Genomic DNA, 14397 nt, shown 5'->3' on the forward strand with positions numbered 1-14397 from the left:
TGCCTGCATGAGGTCATACACGTTTTTCAACAGATACATGCATGTATCACATGGTTAGAATAAGTTATTTTTACAAGATATGGTTCATGTAAAATAAACTCTGTGGGCACTGATTGACAAGCATCAAATCCATCGTAGGATAAAAGGAATTTCATGCTGGGTGCATCGTGAATTATGGCCATCCATTGATCGCATGCCCAGTAACTCTTCAAAGATCTTAAACCATGCATCTTTTAGACAGACATTGATTATCTCACAGGGTTAACATACATTTCACTTTGTATATACTTGAAGTGTTTACGTGCTCTGTGAGCAATACAGGAACGATGACTTACATTTAAGCTCTTCCTTGGTTACTGCAAACCTTGTTAGATAACAAATATAACTTCAAATTGCATTTGAAGAGATGCATAATAACTGCTCTGACTTATTTATTGTGAAGAGCAAGCATTCTACTAATCTCACGAATGCAGAAGGCACAAGTCGATAAACTATGATCTTGACATTGATGGTGACACGTAAAAACAAAAACCTGCATACACTGAGACCCATAACTACACTTAACTACATTCACCTATAACTAACGATTTTATTTTGCAGCCAATACTTAAAGATGAAGATAAAATAGTGACATTAAATGTTGATGGGTTAACACCTGGGGACTAGCATTAACACCGATTGGCACTCGGGTGAAATGTTCCTGGTGATACAAAATATAATGTGGCCGACAATGTTTAAATAAGTTAGGGCTGGTGCAACACACAATCTACTTACAATACTGTTTGTGGATATAACTGTCAAAAGCAGGCCTTGCGGTTTAAAAGAGACTTGTTAAGTCCGTCATGCGGTATGCATTATTCAGTTGAATTCAAGTCCCTAGGTAATTTTCCGGTTTATTATTTAATCATGTTGCCGAGAAAATGCACTTCTCGATCACATTCGGTGAAATACAGTCGGGGAAGAGAGAGTGTGTTTTGGTGATTAATAACAACAGTGTTGTAACTGCGTCAGTGTGGGTGGAGCTCTACAAAAAACTAGTCCCCAACGTCCAGGTGTGAAATATGAAAAACAACTGTCCGTACACGCTTCCAAAAACCCAGAAGGTGCAACCGCCTCAGTGTACAGGAGGTCATGTTTGAGGAGGAAAGGGGTCAAAGCAGGTCAAGTGTATTTGTACAGACCTTCATCCCCGCTACGGTCTCAAAGGGCCTTACGGGGCCAATGTTTGTAGACACCCTCTGACCGTATTCACCCTTGAACCAAGGAAAAAAAATCAATCCCTAATGCCTGGTCCGAATAGGAAAGAAATCTTGAGTTGTAACAGAAAGAGACCCCTCCTTGCTGGGATTGTTGGGAGTTGTAGTGCAATGGGTGCTGATGGCTGGGCTGACTGAGATAGCTTCCATAATACGATGGGAAACATTGCAGAATCGAGTCAAAAGCGCAAATGAAGGTTAAAAGCGAAGGCGGAAATGAGGGCCATATAACATTAGAAAGGATTTATTGCAGAATTAAGATCAGTCATTAAATTTATAAAGAACAGAGGAGCGTGAATTTCCGTTTTGCAATCAGGTCTCCCAGGGAGACATAATGGTCGATTAATAGCGAGTTGACGACGCAATCATAGGGTTAGATTAAGGTTGCCACATAACATGCAATTAGTTGAAGAGAAATCCGAAGCATTGGAGTTGTACCCGGATCGCATTGTTGAAAAGAAATGCAATGGATCTCGAGATGAGGAAAAGTCACCAACGGAAAAAAGAAACAAAAGGAAGAAAAATAAGATTACCTCCCAGAGAAATGTCTCTCAACCCTGCTCATTTGGGGGTTCACGACCGTCGCCCAGCGGAGAAGGACTGCCGGGAGGACACAATTAGGAAGGTGAGACGAATGGTACACACAGGCGGACGCAATGCCTGGGTGGTGAAGGAGTAGCTCTGAAACTCCATCGCCATACACACAATATACACCATATACATCACCCACTGGAGCCATGGGAATGCACCCAGGGTGCATGTGCGTTGGTGCATTCTGTCATTCATGTTTCGTATCTGTTTGTGGGTGTGTGTGTGTGTGTATAATAAATAATAAATTTCCCATCTTTGATTAACCTGCAAAGCCTTTTTATCTATATAGTATATAGAGCGATTGTGGTACTTGCACTTGGTTCTATGCACATCCTTTCTGTACCGACAGCGATATATTGATGCACTTCTTATGACAAATGTACTTATTGTAAGTCGCTTTGGATAAAATCGTCTGCTAAATGCCCTAAATGTAAATGTATATACATATATACTTTATGTCAGGATGTCAGGAGACAGAGAGAAGACTAATAAAAAGTGCTTGATGGCAATTCTTGTCCTGAGGAGCATCTGAACACAAGGGTTATGACAGCGTTCCTATAGTTTGGTATTTGGTATTTGGCCAACCCCCCCCCCCCCCCATGGACCCCGACCCACCAACATACCGAGGCTCGAATTCCCAAATGCCCCAAGTTGTCATTATTGCGGTGGGATGGGGCGTTGGTGGAGGTCACACCCAGTGTGTGTGGAAGACACCGGGGGGTCCACCGCAGTCTAACACACGGCCGACGCCGCTGGCCGTAAGACGGACCGCCTTCTCCACAACACCGATTACCAAGATGGATTAGTAATAATGTAGCGAGGGATAGGCTAACAAAGGGATCAAAATAACATCCTTTGCAAGGACAATGTGAAATCCATATGGACTTAAAGGAGAACCAGCTTGGATGTGGGCGTAATCAACAACGAGAGACATGGTTACAGATTAAAACCTGATTGTCATCAAGGCGAAATGCTCCAGTTTCTCATGTCATCCCTTATCCTCGCAAGAGGCAGTGACTCACTGCCTCACTGGCATCATTAAGTATATATAGGCTACGCAGAATAAGATTAGAAAAAGGTGTGTAGGCTATCCTGAAAGACATTACACATCAAATGTGTAATCAGCGTCCTAAGCAGCCGTTGGATCGATAGATCACTAGTGATGCCTTGACATTATGCAGTGTCCCTTTCTCCCCTCCTTCTCCTTCTTCCTCCTCCTCCATAGTGGTTGATTGTCCATCAATTGTCCATTTGTATTCAAAATTGATAACACTAGACAGTCAGCAACCGCAGAGCACAAATGGCTCCGAAACAATGACTCTCTCGGTGGCTACGTGTAATGACTTTTAATGTGTTACTGACCAAGGAATGACAATTATTGTGAAAACAAGAATAAAGAGGAAATGCCCAAGGTATAGCTTAAGCCTAGTGGATATAGCATCTCAATGATGCAGTCATCTTAGTATCCCCTTAGAAATGCACTAGGAAATCTCTCAAAGGGACGAGTTGGCATAAAGGTCAGCTTTGGAGGTTATATCGGCCCACCTGTGAAGTCCATTTTTTTTGCAGAGGTAAGTCTGTCATCAGCAGGAACTTTGCAGAGACAACTTAACTTGCCAAGGGTCGTCCTGAAGCCAACTATAAAAAAAGCCATGTCGCTAGTATTCACCAGCCCCTTTACAACAGCGCACACTGAAGATGGAATACATCAAAAACGTAGCAGGATATTGCCAGACATAAAACGCTCCTTGTGCCAAAGCGGCTAGAGAGAGATCCCAAACGGTTATCCTGCTGGGGGTGAGAGACCAAGGACGACGGAGCAGCACGTTTCATGGTCTTGTGCGCACACCCTAAACGCAACTACACGCAAAAACCCAACAAATCCCAGATCTCGAAAAGCCCCAACTCTGTGCTTTCATGTGGGCTTGCTTTCCCCTTCTCTCCCTCGGTGAGCGAGGGTCCACTTCTAGGCGGAGGTAAACACTTTACAATCGAATAACGAACGGGCTATAATACACGAGGAAGGGTGAGGGAGGTATGTGGCGGTGCCAGACGCAGCGAGAAAACGTACGTACGTGCTTTACCCGAGTGGCGGTGTGTGTGTGTGTGTGACGTGATATTGCAGCCTACTCCTCCTGGAGCTCTGCGAGGGGAGCAAAGCGTGTCTATTTCGCTCTGTTCTCTTACTCAGTGTTCCCAACATCTCACATCCACCCACACTACCGTTTTTTTTGGAGGGGCGACTTTTTTGGGGGTGCTGACCGTCTCGTGTGTGCGCTAGCCTAGGATCTCTGGAGAACATATGACAGAGGGAACAAACTGTGGAGTATAGTCTGTCGAATTGATTTGAGTTGGTTCCTTGCAGATCGCCTTTCTACCCCACCATCACTCAAGAATCTCGCCCTCCGTCGATAGCTGTCGTATGTTGCGCTCGCCGTTCTCTCAGCAGCAGCAGGTCAGTGTTGGATGGAGAAGGCAGAAGGGGGAATGAGCCAGACCGGAGCCTAACGCATTTTTCATCCATTGACCGTCTTGTTGCGCTGGACTTCTTTTGTTGGGAATGGGGAGTATTGATTCACTGGAGGGCTGCAGAATTTATCTATAAAGGATGTGGCCAAGTATGTTGGAAAAATAGCCATAGCTTCCGCAGTGTAAGGTAAGATGATTTTATTGTGATTATGAATATGATTATTATGATTCAGTGCATTATGAATTTGGCAGCTTTTAACTGCAATGCACAATCCTGTATCACAATCAGTATTGTTGAACCAAATGTAAGATTTGCAAAGCAAACAAGTGAAAGGGTCGTCGATAGCCGACCGTGATGCATCGGTAAAGTTTCTCGTGATAAACGTCTGCCCTGTGCATACAAAGAATGCTTCTGAGGCATCGGCTTAGGATAAATCCAGGTTATTTAACACTCCGTTTTACGAGCCCAGCTCGCTCGTGGAGACGGACGCCTGAAATCGCACCGATGTTTGGTACATACATATCTCCATTTTTAACGCATCTTCAAATGGAAAATGTCCTACCCGCCTAGGAAAACACGCTCTTTTGAAGTCTGCATCTCTAAAATGCCGATTTTTGTCTGAGCTAAGGATCAAGCGGGGCGATGTTGAATCATACGAATGCCTTCCCCGACCGAAATCAGATTTCCCTCAAAACTATTCGCATATGTAATCAACGTAACAATGATTCCATTGTAATATAGTGCGCCTCGTCATGATTATAGTTTAGAAGCCTAAATTGTATGATTATAGACAGTATGATTAGATGCATCTATATTCTACTTAGTGTTTCAACGCCTACACACACACACACACACACACACACACACACACACACACACACACACACACACACACACACACACACACACACACAAGCACGCACGCGTATACGTACATACACACATACATACGCACACACACACACACACACACACACACACACACACCACACACACACACACACACACACACACACACACACACACACACACACACACACACACACACACACACACACACACACACACACACAGTTGTGACACTGCTCACAGCTGCATTGCCTGTAGGATTAAAGCAATCAGGACATCGCATTGCATTCCCTCTCGTTTATTCTGTCTCTCCCCACCTCACACGCACACACACACACACACCACACACACACACACACACACACACACACACACACACACACACACACACACACACACACACACACACACACACACACACACACGCACACACACGCACAGTCAGGAACACACACACACACACACACACACACACACACACACACACACACACACACACACACACACACACACACACACACACACACACACACACACACACACACACACACCTGGTGTTATAGCATTGTTAGATATATCATGTTATTATTTCATGTTTCCGATGCATCCAGGTCGTGTAATGCCACACGCTGTGTGCCAAAAGGCACATGCTACTGAGAAATGCACATGTTCTCATGTTAGTCTATGATCGAATAAATATTTTATCAAACAAACTGATTTAAAAGATCACTACGTAGACTGGCCTTTATGGTTTTGGGCTTTTAGATCTGAAAGGGCACTTTATGTGGTTTTGTCGGTTTTCAATATATTATATATTATATATAATCGTCTTATATTAACACCTGCTTGGTTTTGATTCCAGATTGATATGCCTATCGCTCTATCAAATATAATTTGCTCAAATCGAGCTGTTTTTCTATTTCAGTATGTTTCTTTGAACAAAATTAAATTTTACTTCCCTCCACAAAGAGACGTAGGCTATATAAATATATAAATAACCTCACTAACCACAAGATGGCAATGTTTGCCCAATATATGGTAGGATAATAAATGAGTTGCGCATGCATATGTAGGCCCCAACGTTGCTAAAATGAATGCTCTTTTTCATGCTAGACAGGAGATTATTTGAAATGATTAGTGATTAATAATAACCCATAACCCTTGTGTTTGTGTTTACCGTTGAACACCTCCTAGTGTAACCATGTCCATCCATTCCTTGCAGGCCAAATGACATAGGATGAAGGCTGTTCGTAACCTGTTGATTTACATATTTTCCACCTATCTTCTGGTTATGTTTGGATTAACTGGTGCCCAAGATTATTGGTGTTCCACTCTGATCAAGGGGGTCATATATGGATCCTACTCGGTGACTGAGATGTTTCCCAAGAACTACACAAACTGTACTTGGACCCTGGAAAACCCGGACCCTACCAAATACAGCATCTACCTGAAACTGTACAAGAGGGACCTGAGCTGCTCAGAGTTCTCCCTGCTCACCTACCAGTTTGACCACTACTCCCACGAGAAGATCAACGAGCTGCTGAAAGTCAACGAGTCCATCGTGTACCTGTGCGACTCCAAGAACAGCTACGTTTTTTTGCTGTACGACAAAAACTTCGTCCAACTCCGCCGGGTCTTCCCCTACGACTACAACGGGCTGACGCCGCAGAAGTTGGAGGAGGAGAAGTCAGTGGTAGAGTTCCTGGTTGTGAACAAGGCCAGCCCCAGCCAGTTCGGGTGTCAGGTGCTCTGCACGTGGCTGGAGAACTGCCTCAAGTCGGACAAGGGCAGCGTGGAGACATGCGGGATCGAGTACTCCAAGTGCACCTGCCCCCAGCACTTGGGGGACGGGGAGTCGGAGAGCATGCTCATGCTCAACAACGTGGTATTACCCCTGAACTCCCAGACTGAGGGCTGCCTGTCGCCGCAACTGCAGGCCGGGCAGGTGTGCAATCTCAGTGCGGAGGTGAAGCGTCCACCGAAAGAAGGTGAGTATTCTCCGGGCTTTTTTTTTTTTTTTTTTTTCGTGGCGCTATGCTTTTTGGCTTTTCTTAACACTTTAAAAAAAACAAAAACGAGAAGCCAATAGGAGGGGAACGCTGCGTTATGCATCGGTGGCGTTATGTGTGGTGGTTGCACGTTGTCGGTTAACTCTGCCCGGTCGATCAGCCACCACCGCCGGCGTTGCGTCGCGCGTTTTACGCAACAATAGGCCCATGAAACAAAGAACACACAGGCCCGGTACAGAATGAGAAATGTGTCACGTTTTTTTTGGTTTGTTGGGATATTAAAGCATACGAAACACAAAAAAAAAGCTACCAGAGGAGTGGGTTCATGTATAAGAAAGGATTCTTTCACCAACAACTTCACAAACCAAACCACCAAAAAAGGGTATTTCATTGTATTCCAAGATCCATGGGAGAATAGTGAGATTTAATATGACTACTTCACTTCAAGGACAGTGGCTGTTACTGCCCCCCCCCCCCCCCCCCCCCCCCCCCCTCCCACCAAACCCCCACATGTTTATTTCTGTAGTCCACCTTAATGCCAAGCTTCCCACAATAAAACCTGCAATAGACTACTGTGATGCTTCTAGATATTTAAAAATATCATATTCAGTCCACACTTAAGGGTTAATACATTAGCATGAGAATTAAGTGAACACTGTTACATCCAATGAATAACCAAGGTTTAGAAAGAATTAAATACAGTAACTGTCACAATAGGTAATGTTCCAGTCTACAAAATGGCCAACACACACAAACACACACGCAGAGACGTTGGGTAAATGCTAATCAACTAGAGCTCCATTGTGTTTTTACATCAGCATCAGTAATTACAGACCGATGCAGAGGAGGTTAAATGGCTGACAGAGTTCAGCACCCAATCTCATGTTACAGATATGCACACATACACCCTCAATAATGCAATAACAAATGGTCATAGTCGATTACCACCATTCCTGACCCATTGTGCTATTTACTACTTAATTGGTGTATGCTGGAGGGAGCACAGCACATACGTCCTATGTACATACTACTACCCTTAAGGCAAATGATCACTAAAAAACAAACCTTATATTGAGAGAGGGGTCTTCTAGAAGTCTTCACACGCCTACACCATCGTCGTATTGTAAATTTAAAGCTGTGACCTCCGGTTGAATTCACCTCTTTGAAATCAAGGCGCTAAAGATGAACCTTATTTATTGTTGGAGTTCAGATCCATCCTGGGCCCGGTGTGTCATCACATTGCCTCGCAGCAGAAGTGCGTTTGTAATATTCAACCCTCTGACCTTTCTTTCTTTATTAGTTATTTTGATGAAGGTTACTCTTATACTGGCTCTTGTTGGGTGCATCACCATCATTTAAACACAATGCTGAGGTCACGATGCATACATCGCACGCAACCGTAGTTATTACAGCGCACTTGTGACTACACAGGACCCACGGGACCGGCCACAACGGCTTTACCTAATTGATAGATAAAAATACCCAATAGATTGAAAAATACACATCCTATGCATTTTTTTGCCGAACATCCTATAATCAGTAATCCCCATCTCCCTGCGACTATAAGGGTCATTCAGGGAAATTGAGTGAAGGTCAGGTGTGTTTTCTTGGGCTTGTTGTATTCCATAGGCAGTCTTCGCCCCCTCAAAACAACATGTGATATTTCTCATCATCATGTTAATAACAGCTTAAGAGAGAAGCTTATCTATTTTTTTTTTCTCTCTCCCCCTCGAAAGATTTGCTCCCAAGCTTCTATTTATAGTGCGGTGGACGAGGCGGTTAGAATAAATCCGTTTTCATCTGGATAACGGGGGCTGTGGTGGTGGGGGGGGGGTCACTCCACCACTAGCTTTAAAAGAGCACCGTGCTTCGTATCCGGGTGGCTGAGTGGGCCTGCTTACCGAGGATTTCAACTGTAAATAAAGTCAACAATAGCTCGGTTTGAGACAGAAAAAGCAGAGAGAGACAGAGAGACAGAGAGACAGAGAGACAGAGACAGAGACAGAGACAGAGAGAGAGAGAGAGAGAGAGAGAGAGAGAGAGAGAGAGAGAGAGAGAGAGAGAGAGAGAGAGAGAGAGAAAGATAGAGACAGAGACAGAGAGAGAGAGAAAGACAGAGACAGAGACAGAGAAAGAGAGAGAGAGAAAGATAGAGACAGAGAGCGAGAGACAGAGAGAGAGAGACACCCACCTCTCTGGGCTCCTTGGTTCCTGGGGCGAAGGATATATATATACCGTGGCCATGCTGCTGGAAAGCCCCCTCTTTTGTCTCATGTCAAGTAACGCTACACAAGGAGAGAATGCAGCTTGTATAATAGGCTTCCATCCATCCATCTTAACCTGCCCTGAAACTGGTTCGTTGATCAGGGTTCTAAACACACATACATTGGCTTAATTGGACAACAAAACAGTTGCATTGACTCAGAGCTTTATCATCCCCCTATTGCTTTGATTTGTGGACGATACCGATCCAACTGGAAATGTATCGTGGTGGATACAGGGCCGCTGGAATAGTTTTCCCATCCCGGGTTCTCCTCCTTTTCCAGGAGGCTTGTGTAAAGGATGTCCAGAGCTCTCCTTTCCAGGCAGGAAGCCCTTGTATTTGAGACGGTGCCATTCAAATGAAACACAAATGAGTCGGGCCCTCGCCAACGAACACCATCTTGGGCCATTGTCTCGGCGGTGCGGCTCTGTGTTCGAGGCGTCGAGTGAGAAGGTCATTCCGTGTCTTTTTTTCTTTTTTCTTTGCGGCAAATTCAGCTTCCTGCTTCTTCGGAGGCATGCGCTAAGGACTGTCACAGGGAGGGAGAACAGACTTGCTGAGCTTTCCTTACTGTCCCACTTTTGCTGGTCTTTCGATATGTTATTGGATGGCCATTGGAAAAAAGCCAGCGTGAATCCCTGCTATAGTGCTATAGTGTTCACATTCATACATAATTTAAGGCTTTATGTATGAATAAGAAATACCTCCATATATACAATTCGACATTAATACATGAAATTGCACTTTCATATAATATATGTTAAATAGATGTATAGGCAAAGTTTTGTGCAAAATCAGCCTCTTGTTCTTAAGAACGAAAAGGATTGAGGTTGTGCTTTCTCCCGTTATTACCACTAAACAAGATCTATCTCTTTATTCTTAAATATTTATGGGGCAAAAAATAGCTAAGGTAGGTCGCTTTGAGTACGGAAAAGAGGATAAAAATCCATAGCGAGTGGCAACATTCTCATTATAGTTTCTGTGTACTCAAACGCTGTGTGCTGTGCCATGTGCGAAATGGCAACCGGACTTTATTGGCAACCGGGAGCGCGTGTGCGCGCGGCGTCTTAATACACCGGCACTCGCCAAAGTCCCGAGCGCTGCAGCAGCTCAGCCCCTCCGCCGGCTCACATAGTAAGGCCTTTTATTCACTTTGGATCTCAGTCAAATCACTCAGTAGTCACACAGCATTATGCTCACCCCCATTGTTCTCTACACTTGGAGGCCATTTTAGCTCCAGTGCAGTAGAAGAGAAAGCAGGGGCTCAACACTACTACGGAATCTATTTGTTTTATCTTGAGGATGAGGTGGATTAGGGACTTTTTGTTATACTAATCTCGTACACGCCCCCCCCCCCTGGCCCCCTTCCCCCTCTAGCCCTTGCTTCTAAAGGTTTCCAGCGGCAAGGCTGTCTTTAGTGTTACCGTTTGTGTATATTTGTATCACTGCACTGACGACCAGTGGCCTCGTTAGCGATGTGTTAGTTAATGTTTTTAATTATACAAGTCTATATCCAGCAATGGATGTATTTGCATAAGAGGCGGAGGTCATGTCAATGAAGCAAAACACCAGGGCATTATGAACTATAACAACGCTTTACATAAAGTCCCTTCTCTGAAAGGCTTTTCTGGTAAGTTATTTTCTGTAAAGGGAGGAATAGCTCCGTGTATATTGTGATATGTGAGGAGCAAAGTTGAAGTTGATGTCTTCTGATGAATTCTGTGAAACAATGAGTCACTCTAAGCAACTTTCGACAGTGATGCTAATCCACAAGAGTGTGTTTCAGAGGGCTGCTAAGATCGTTCACATCATCAGCCGGGGGAAGTGAACAAAAGATTGTCAACCCTGTGCCCTCTTTTCATAAGCCGTATCTGGTGCTGCTTGTATTGCGTAGGGCCATTTAGTTTAAAAGGCTTTGTACGCACGGTCGATTGTAAATGGTTGAATCCACTTGCAACGGGGAACACAGCAGATGAAACGCACAAACATGTTGAGCTTGTTGAGCATTCCATTTAGGGTTGTCGTGACCTGATTTGTCACTTGGCACGCGTGCTGCGTCTGGGTTCCTGGTAGGCTTCCCGATGAGCATCAGGAGGCAATCCACCAGAATCCATGAAGCCATGCTAGCTACACGCATCATGCTAGCAGAGAGCTTGCCCCGGGCAGGGATTTAACGAGTTCCAATTAAGATCACAAATATTGTGTTGTTAAGTCTTTGGATCTCTCTTCTCAATCTCATTTTATTCTTCAAATTCTTTTCATTTAATTTGACTTTGTTTGAGTTTGGGTTTTTAGAAAACCACTCTCCAGTACTCTAGTTTTCCCTTATGTCTGTTGTTTAATATTTAATCAGCTGTGGCATTTTGGTTTGTGTGTAGTGCTTGTTTGTTTTGAATCTATCCGAGTTGTGTTTGGATGGGACACTTAGGAGTTAACATACATACAGACGACTGCTCAGATTATATCATGCTCGACAGGAAGAGGGAATATTTAACTATTGGGTCATCTTGGTTTTGTTTGATGGATTTCAGTTATAATGTTATATCTGAGACAGAAACTTTGAGCACCAAAAGTGTAGGGCTTATTTGACTTTGTTTATAGAGTAAACATCATAATTGTTTTGGAGGAGAAAAATCATTTGAAAGGAAAGGGGATAACCAATAAGCCAGGTGCTTGGTGCATTACAATCTGACCCAATTAGCAAAGTGTAATTTGGAAGAAGAACCGCGAGGAAGGCATTCTAATTATTATTTTGTTGTTTTTGTCGGTATGAGACACCTGGTCTCAAACAACGCACTGTAATGGCAAAGAAAAGGTCCCCAAAGCGAGTTTCAGCATTTCTAATGCTAATATATACACCACGTCCACAATACGTTACACAGACAGCTCTTCAGTCCGACCAAGACTGGGCGTTCCATCCACCAAATTACATTTCTGTTGCATTTGTAATTTGGTGAGAGAGCGTTGCCAGAACAATGCCAATGCATTGTCATTTAAGAGGAACTACAGGCAAAGGCATAGCTTTTACCGATAGCGCTACATCCTCAATCCTCCATCCTTCATCCTCTGCATCCTACATGCCGTCCGTCTTACAGTCTCTACAGTCTGGCCTGTTTGCATCCTCTGAGACAATGCATCGAAACTACCTCCTGGCACAAATTGCAGGTCTATTATTGCACTTATAAATGTTTTGTTGTACTATTTTATGCGTCGCCTTCAAATTTGTACAAAAACTTAATTAATAATTATTCAAATAAGGACAAAGACTATAATTATTCATAACAGACTATTAATATTAATTACAGCAATAAGTTGTGTCTTCCATCCTCATCAATCAACAACGTCGATGCCACGCTATGGTGTCTATTATTTTCGATTCAGCCAAAAGGGGTACCTATCAATGAGGGATAAAGATGAGATTATTTCCCCTGGTATTTTTATATTTAACGCCCTTAAAGTATGTGCATTCTGTACTCTTTTCCTAAGACAAACGTAGGCCTAGTTCTGCATTGCTATTGGCAACCAAAATATCTGTAAATATTTTTTAAACCATGAGCTGTATTAATAAGCATCAACAAGCATAACACATGGAGCAGTTCTGAATCAATTTTACTGATATTCCTTCTATCTATTAATGACTGTTTATGCAATCATGCTTCAGTACTTCAGGCTGTTAACACTCATTTTCAAGTAAAATAAATATACCAGGGTCGTTATCCATGCTTACATATTGAAACTAAAACAAAATCATCAAGCCATAATAATGGTTAATGGATAATGGTTCATTGTTTTTGTGAAAATGATAAAAGTGGTGCAAACTAGTAGTATAGGAAGGGGCAGAGGAACATATGGATGGATAAACATAGCTTGTTTCTATAGGACTGTCTACGACTGTGGCCGTAGTAAGCCCTTACAGTAAACCTATTGCAAGTCAGTAGAGTATAAGTAGGTTGCCCCAATATGACCTTTCTTAGCTGTCACCAATATTCATAGTAGTTCACCAAGTAGTTAATTGGTAGTTAATAATACCAATAAACAACTTATGAATATATGTATCAGCTAAGAAAGGTCATAAGTAGTTCATTGGCGTTTAATAAGATCAATTAACAATTTATGAATATGTTTATCAGCAGGTCTTATGTAGTTCAATGGTGGTTATTAATATCCCCATGTAAACGGCAAGTCTGGTCTTTATATATTGCATCCCAATAATATGTGTTGCCTTTGCTTGCATCACAAATGTATATTTAACGTAGTAATAACCAATGCTGACCCAGAAGGATACGGACCATCCCATCTCAGTGCACAAAGGCTTGGCTAATATTGAGTGAAAACATGTGCATAGTTTAAACTAATGTTGTCCTTTCTTTTTTCAAAGGCTTGACACACAAGTGTACCGTTGCAATATTAACAGAAAGAATTTCCATTGGTAATTGCGTGCCTCCCTCTGACATCGAGTCTCTATTTTGCAATTTATGAGTTAAAGATAAGTAGACCTCCCAAAATCAAAGGACGGGGCCACTGTTGTCATGCTCTTGTTTTCCCCTGACTTAAAAAGGATCCTATATGAATGCGGACATTGCAAGTAATGAGCCTATGTAGATGAGAAAGATTGCTTCATCTTCTGATTATACAAATTAGATTTTTTTTATTGCCAGCGTATGCATTATTCAATGCCCCACATCATTTCACATTTCCTGTTGTCATCAAAGGGGCAGACTTCCCCGTCACCCCACCCTCATTCAGGAGGGAGGGGGGGGGGGGGGGGGGGGGGGGGGGGGGGGGGGGGGGGGGGGGGGCTGAAGAGAGAACACCGGGGGCATAATTGCACGGAGGCCAACGTACGTTTCATGCGTGTTTGTGTGTGTGTGTGTGTGTGCAAACCGGTGGTGTTGTTGCAGACCCGGCAGAGGTGTGTCCGTTGCATAATACGGAGGTGGTGCCATTACACATCGCGGG

At 43.4% G+C, this 14397-nt stretch overlaps 1 protein-coding gene across 4 annotated transcripts in view; it reads left to right on the forward strand.

The window, feature by feature from the left end:
- The first annotated feature begins 3631 nt into the window (after positions 1 to 3631).
- Positions 3632 to 14397, forward strand: part of adgrb3 (adhesion G protein-coupled receptor B3) — a 109206-nt gene continuing 98440 nt past the window's right edge. For 2 of the 4 annotated variants that reach the window (XM_030378511.1, XM_030378513.1), the window contains exons 1-2: positions 3634 to 4503; positions 6389 to 7154. In XM_030378511.1, the coding sequence (XP_030234371.1) occupies positions 6404 to 7154 (751 nt within the window). In that variant the 5' untranslated portion in view covers positions 3634 to 4503; positions 6389 to 6403. Of the gene's footprint in view, positions 4504 to 6388; positions 7155 to 14397 lie in introns of all 4 variants that reach the window. The other 2 variants (XM_030378514.1, XM_030378512.1) reach the window with 2 other exon arrangements.

Source organism: Gadus morhua, chromosome 15 (assembly GCF_902167405.1).
Source record: "Gadus morhua chromosome 15, gadMor3.0, whole genome shotgun sequence".
Classification (NCBI taxonomy): domain Eukaryota; kingdom Metazoa; phylum Chordata; class Actinopteri; order Gadiformes; family Gadidae; genus Gadus; species Gadus morhua.